The 6,000-nt window shown below is 34.7% G+C and overlaps 1 protein-coding gene across 1 annotated transcript in view; it reads left to right on the plus strand.

Moving 5' to 3' along the window:
* FAM114A1 (family with sequence similarity 114 member A1) overlaps nt 1-4,943 on the plus strand; it is a 28,967-nt gene extending 24,024 nt beyond the window's left edge. The window contains exons 12-14 of the mRNA XM_084203905.1: nt 829-901; nt 2,822-2,875; nt 4,253-4,943. Coding sequence (XP_084060031.1) covers nt 829-901; nt 2,822-2,875; nt 4,253-4,363 — 238 coding nt within the window. The 3' untranslated portion in view covers nt 4,364-4,943. The remainder of the gene's footprint in view (nt 1-828; nt 902-2,821; nt 2,876-4,252) is intronic.
* Nucleotides 4,944-6,000: the final 1,057 nt, after the last annotated feature.

The following is a 6,000-nucleotide window of genomic DNA, read 5'->3' on the forward strand; positions in this document are numbered from 1 at the left end:
AACCACAAGTGGTCTTTCCCTTTTAGCACAGAGTAGATGTTTTACTGTTCAGTAGAAAACTTCTCACTGTTCTCATTCAAGTTTGATTTATTTCCAACAGTATTCCCAGAAATTGTGTTGCTGCAATCATCAGGAAAAGCATAGTTAAACTAGAAGTTTAGAATTTAAACAAGTGAAACATTGCACTGTCTAAAAAGACTGGTGTGTGAAACAACACATCATTTTGCTGCTGTAGTCAGCAGTGGATTTATCAGTGAAGGAATATAAAAACTTTATCATGAACAGTTTATGCCTAAATTTTTTTAAAATATTTAGAAGCAAAATTGCTTTAAGAACATCTTTGCTTGCAAGATTGTAGCTATGATTTTTTTTGAAAAATCTTTTCTTTAAGATTTTTCTTCTTCAGAAGCTGAGAGGCTTTAAAAACAAAATGTAAACAATAATTGTTTGCTGCTGTGGAATGCAACAGGTGGTTAGTCTGTGATTAGTTTCATAGAGTTGTTTTTGATTAGTAGCTAATCACAGTCCACCTGTCTCAGACTATTTCGGTCAGTCTGAACCTTTGTTATTCATTCCTTTTCTATTCTTAGCTAAGCCTTCTGATGAAATCCTTCCTTCTGTTCTTTTAGTATAGTTTTTAATATAATATATATATCATAAAATAATGAACCAAGCCTTCTGAACATGGAGTCAACCTTCTCGTCTCTTCCCTCATCCTAAAACCCCTGTGAACACAGTCACACAAGATAAAGTTTGTCATGGCGTTTTTATCTATTGATAGATCAAGGATGTATCTTTATATTTGTCTCTCTTGTTTTTTTAAACCAGTTTAACAAGTGCCATGTGCAATGAAGTTTCATCTTTATCAAAGAAGTTTTCTGATTCTGTAACAGCTGCTGGGGTAAGATGACAGCATTTTCTGTAGCATTTGGGCTTTTTTTAACATAGTTCGCCTCTTGAAACAGAAATTCTTATGTGGGTCCAGAGGCTTTATGTCAGCAAAGAGGCCACTTCTTTCCTCAGATGAAGAACACAGCATTTTTACAGCAGGGAAAGTTTATAAGCCTTTCCCTGCCTTGTAATATCTCTCTTTCTAGAAACCACTTCCTATTTTTCCTGATCACCACTCAACACTTTTTACATTGAAGGGCCCCACATTTGAAGTTACACGGCTTGATGATAATTTCTTCTCCAACTCAGCCTATCCCTTTTGAACACATTTGTATAAAAGCCATTAAGAGATTGTACTTGCAATACCTTAAGATGTTTCATGAGTTGTCTTCTTAGCCTTTACTAGATCCCCTGGCTTAGCAGTGCAGTGTTTTCATAAGGTTTAAGAGATTAGAAAATCTGTTTGGTCCAACTTAAAAAAAAAAATCACTCTGTCTTCTATCACAAGATATTCCTTTTAAGAACATCCATTTATCTGTGAACATCTTTGCTAGAAATAGTATCCTGCCTTTCAAGATGCTTCAAAGGATGACTGACATCTCAGTATTATAGCAAGATTCAGAGGTAAAAATTGTGCTGTTGCTGAAATCTTCTGTAAACATCAGAGAAGAGCAAATTCTGGTTCTCCTGGTTGTTCCATGAAAACATTAATGTAATTCAAAGGAAATTTTTCCAGTTTTCCATTAGCTCTTCCAGCACATCTCTGAGCATGTTTTTTCATAGTTATTTGTAAAGGACATGATTTATGTCTTTGCTTTTATCATGAATAATTTACATAACTTCCAATTACTGCAAGGAAAAATGCTTATTTTACATTTTGGGATTGTACTTTAGCATATATCTGTGGGGCACTTGAAATAAATGCATGCACAAAAATATAAAAATAAAATATTAAACTGGCCCACTAAACAATGCATTTTTTAAGGGAATTTCTAGTAACTGAGAGTAAAAATGTACTTCTTTTCTCTAACCATATATCTTTGGTTCTGCCATCTTTCTCCAAAATAAAATTAAGAAGTTTCATGTTTCTGAAAATCTGTAATATGAGAGCTACAAGTTTGTAAGTGGAAATCCAGTTAAATTATTCAGTATTGTACTCAGTCTTAAAAGAAAACAACTCTTGCTGGAGGTTACTGTTGTTCTAAAGAACCACAATGCAAATAATAGTGAGAATAAAAAAGGGAAGAACTTTTGCCAATTTTAAAAAGTAGAGGATCTTGATTTTCTAGCCTCTCATAGTATCACTACTCATTGTGTCCATCTGTCTTCCTATCTGGTGGTTGAGAAGAAGGTCATGCATGCTGAGCTGCTTCACTGGCCAACCTGCACTGCCCAGCACATGTGCTGCCTCCAGTTTGGGGATCTGAGTTTCACCTGTTTTTCCTTCTGTCGTGGACCTTTCATCTGGTCCTAACCACAGATATTTGCGTAACTTCTAAGAACTTCATTTTTTCTCTGACATGGCTTTTTCCTTTTGGTGTCCTTGAAAATGAGCAAGGGGTTAAAATTTTTGTGGGATGTGAAAAGGTCACTGATAGATGGACAAACAATGTCATTACATAAACCTCACACCTGTAGGAAGATGCGCAATATGAAACTCTGTGGTACATGAATTAATAAAAAAGTAAAACCCTGGGCCTCAGGGTTCATTGTACCCAGAGTTCATTGTACTCTGTCATAGAAATGCATAGGGTGTGCTGAGGTGTGGTTGAAATGCAGACACATAGCAATACTGAGATAAACAGGCTGAGTAAGAATCAAGGTGAAAGAAGACCTCTACAGAATTAGTAAAACCACATCTCACATATCAGTATATTTCTGTTAAGTGTATTTCTTGACCTGGTTTTTCATTCTGTTTTCTGATTTGCAGAGCAATATGAAGGCAGAGGTTCTTAACCCCATCATCAATAGTGTGCTATTAGAGGTAAGCTCCACCTCTTCACATTAGAAAATGTTCTAATAAAATTATTTTAAATGAGACAAGCACATTTATTTCCAAAGGCAAAACTATTTAAAAAACAATGACAATATCATTCTGGCTGTTCAGTGCCAGGACGTAAATTATGTGTTCAGCCTCTCCCACAAACACTGTAGTAGTCAGGTTACATTTACTGAGGATTCTTAAGAGCTGTATGACTGCAGTGAGGCTGGCCAGCTCTGAAACTGTACTGTACAGCTCTGCTGCTGTACCGGTCAGAGCGTAGTAACAAATTGCAGTTTCAGACTATTCTTTCTTTAAAATTTGGATTGTAAGTATACTACAGTGTTTCTCATCTGCAGGCATTTAGATTTTTACAAAGATTCACAGTCTAGCAACAGCTTCAGTCAGCACATGGATAACCATGTGTCAGACCACCAAAATGTTCATGAGTGATTTCTTTTATTTGACACCATGTTCTGTTTTTCTTCAGAAAAGCACAGTGAATAAAACATACTTCAATTTTACCAAGAAGATGTTGAGATGAAGTCCTCATAAAGTCCTAAAACTCATAGGAACTGCAGCACAAGTGTGAACTGTTAGGTCACACTTCCCTTAAAGCATAAAGAAACATATAGTAGTGACCATATATTGTCATTCTGTATTTAATAGCTGCATTCCCTTAAAAATAAGGAGAAGATTGCTTTACAATAGGCAATTTTGCACTGAATTAACAATATCTTTAAGGAAAATTAAGGAAAGTTGAATAGAGCTGTAGCGAAGACTACCATGCAGTTTCTTTTGTTATAGGGTAAATTTGCTGTAGCTGCTGACTTACCTTCCTGTGGTCCAGGAACTGCAAAATCTAGGAATATTTAGAATTATGGGATACAATGTTTTGTACTTTATAAATCCCATAGTTGTATACAAATATTTATTAATACAATCTAGGATCATGGAGAACTACAGGGCACTATACTGTTCAGTATTAGAAATTCCAAAAATAGTACTATGTTAAAACCATTATAATTTGAACTGTTAATTTCAGTTACACTTCTCCCACCTACAACAAATTCAAAATTAGTTCAGTTGATGGAAAGACTACCTGGTTTGTGTTTAAAAGTCAAATCTGCTTCTGAACACTGTTGCATTTTATTCTACTCATATTACCAACTGTCTTAGAGTTCAAACTTAGCGGCAGTCAGGTTTTTCTATATTTATTCTATCTACAATCTACAGATTCTAAAATCTTGTGTGAAGACATTGCTAATGTAGCATGATCCAGATGTTAAAAAAAAAAAAAAGGAAAAAGAAAAGTCCAGTGTCATTGCTGAAGTACATGGCAGCTGTACTGATGAACCACATGTTTTCTCCCCGCTTTAGGGCTGCAACAGTACTACTTATATTCAGGATGCTTTCCAGTTACTGCTTCCAGTTCTGCAGATTTCCCATATCCAGACCAGTTGTTCAAAAGCCCAGGAGTTGTCAGCTTGAGAGCAACCACAGACCCGAAGTCTTGAGTTGTGCCAAGAGAAGAGCTGGTACCAGAGATGTCTGGCCACTAGAGTTCTTTGAAGACACTAAATGCGGTTTTGCACACACAGTACTGAACATTTTAAAACTCTTTCAGATTTTTAGACTTTAGAAGTAGTTAGTAAAGTGAGTAATTTCTTTTCCAGTGCAGTTCATGCTTTGCATTAATTTAAACAGAAGTTTATTGATATTAGCATTGACTTAAATACGGATTCTAAATGTTGACCCTTTCAGTTGTAAACAATGCATGAAACAAATTGGAATGTAAAGTTTCTTAAAACATTTAACTTCAAATTACCATTTATATTGTTTGTATTGTAACTGCAGTTTAAAAACTATATTTCAGAAGATGGTGTCAGTATTTAATTTTTGCCAACATGAACAAATTACCAAAGTATTGAACTTGTTAAGTATTATTTCCAGTAGCAAATACTAACATCATATTAATATGTACCACTAACATAACACTTTGTATTGAAGGAGTTGCACAGCAATAGGTATTAACTTTACTAAATGAAAATCATGGAGGTTATGCATAAAGAATATACTGAAAAGAAATTTTCTGAGCCAGTTAAGAATACGGGTATAGCTCTGTATTTGCTGACCCATAAGTTTATATTAATTTAGGTCCATTTCATCATTTCAATGGTTAAACAACACCATTGAAACGAAAGTAAATCTTTTTAATATGCAGGGAATAGAAAATTTCCCTTTTGTTTAGCAATTGAAACACCTGCTAAACAACCTTCTCTCAGATGTATTACCTGGTTAACACTTTGGGGTTTACTGATACCTACAGTTCAGAAATAGAAGTTGTAGCAAGAAGTTACGAAATAATTGCTTTGGGTGTGGAGGTCATATATCAGAGCAATCATCTTTTTTCTGAGGCAGTAGTTGGGGCATAAGCAAGCAATAGGAATGACATTTCATCACAACACTAGCAACCATGCTAATTTGTCTGTATCTTTAGTTTAAAATACTGAGCTTTGGACCTAAGAATTTGTTTAGGCTACTTTACCTCTTAGACAGGAAGAAACTTCCAATATTTTACATAGCATGTTCTCTTGAATTTTTGTCATTTATTATGCTTCTTTCCGTTATTTTGTATTTTTCTCTCTTGGTATACTCATTAATTGTATTTAAGTGGTAATTTTTACAGTTAACATTTTAATACATTTAAGCATAGTGCATACATCATAAAAATAATGAAATAGAGTGTGAGGCAGTTTCTGTGTTTGATAGGAAAGAGAAACCATGTAACTGCTTTGCACATGGTAATTTTTTGAGTCCAAATAAGTGGACAGAAAATCTTTTTGTGTTTTACACTATTGTGGTACCTGTTCCTCTGTCACACTCATGGTGACTTTTCCATTTTTTGTTGTTTAGAGATGAAATTTTCCCTATCCCTGAAATAAGGTTTATTACGCAAAATCTATTTCCTGGCACCCTGTAATTTAACAGACATAGAGATATCTTCCTGGGTAAGTAGAAGATGTACAGTCTTCAAATTCATTTGTGCAGGCTGAATATAATATCAGAATCCTCAGGGGATAATGTTTGAAATCACTGAGGGGCATTCTTAAGACAAAGATTGCTTG

Source organism: Fringilla coelebs (genome assembly GCF_963513975.1).
Source record: "Fringilla coelebs genome assembly, chromosome: 4".
In the NCBI taxonomy this organism is placed as follows: Eukaryota; Metazoa; Chordata; class Aves; order Passeriformes; family Fringillidae; genus Fringilla; species Fringilla coelebs.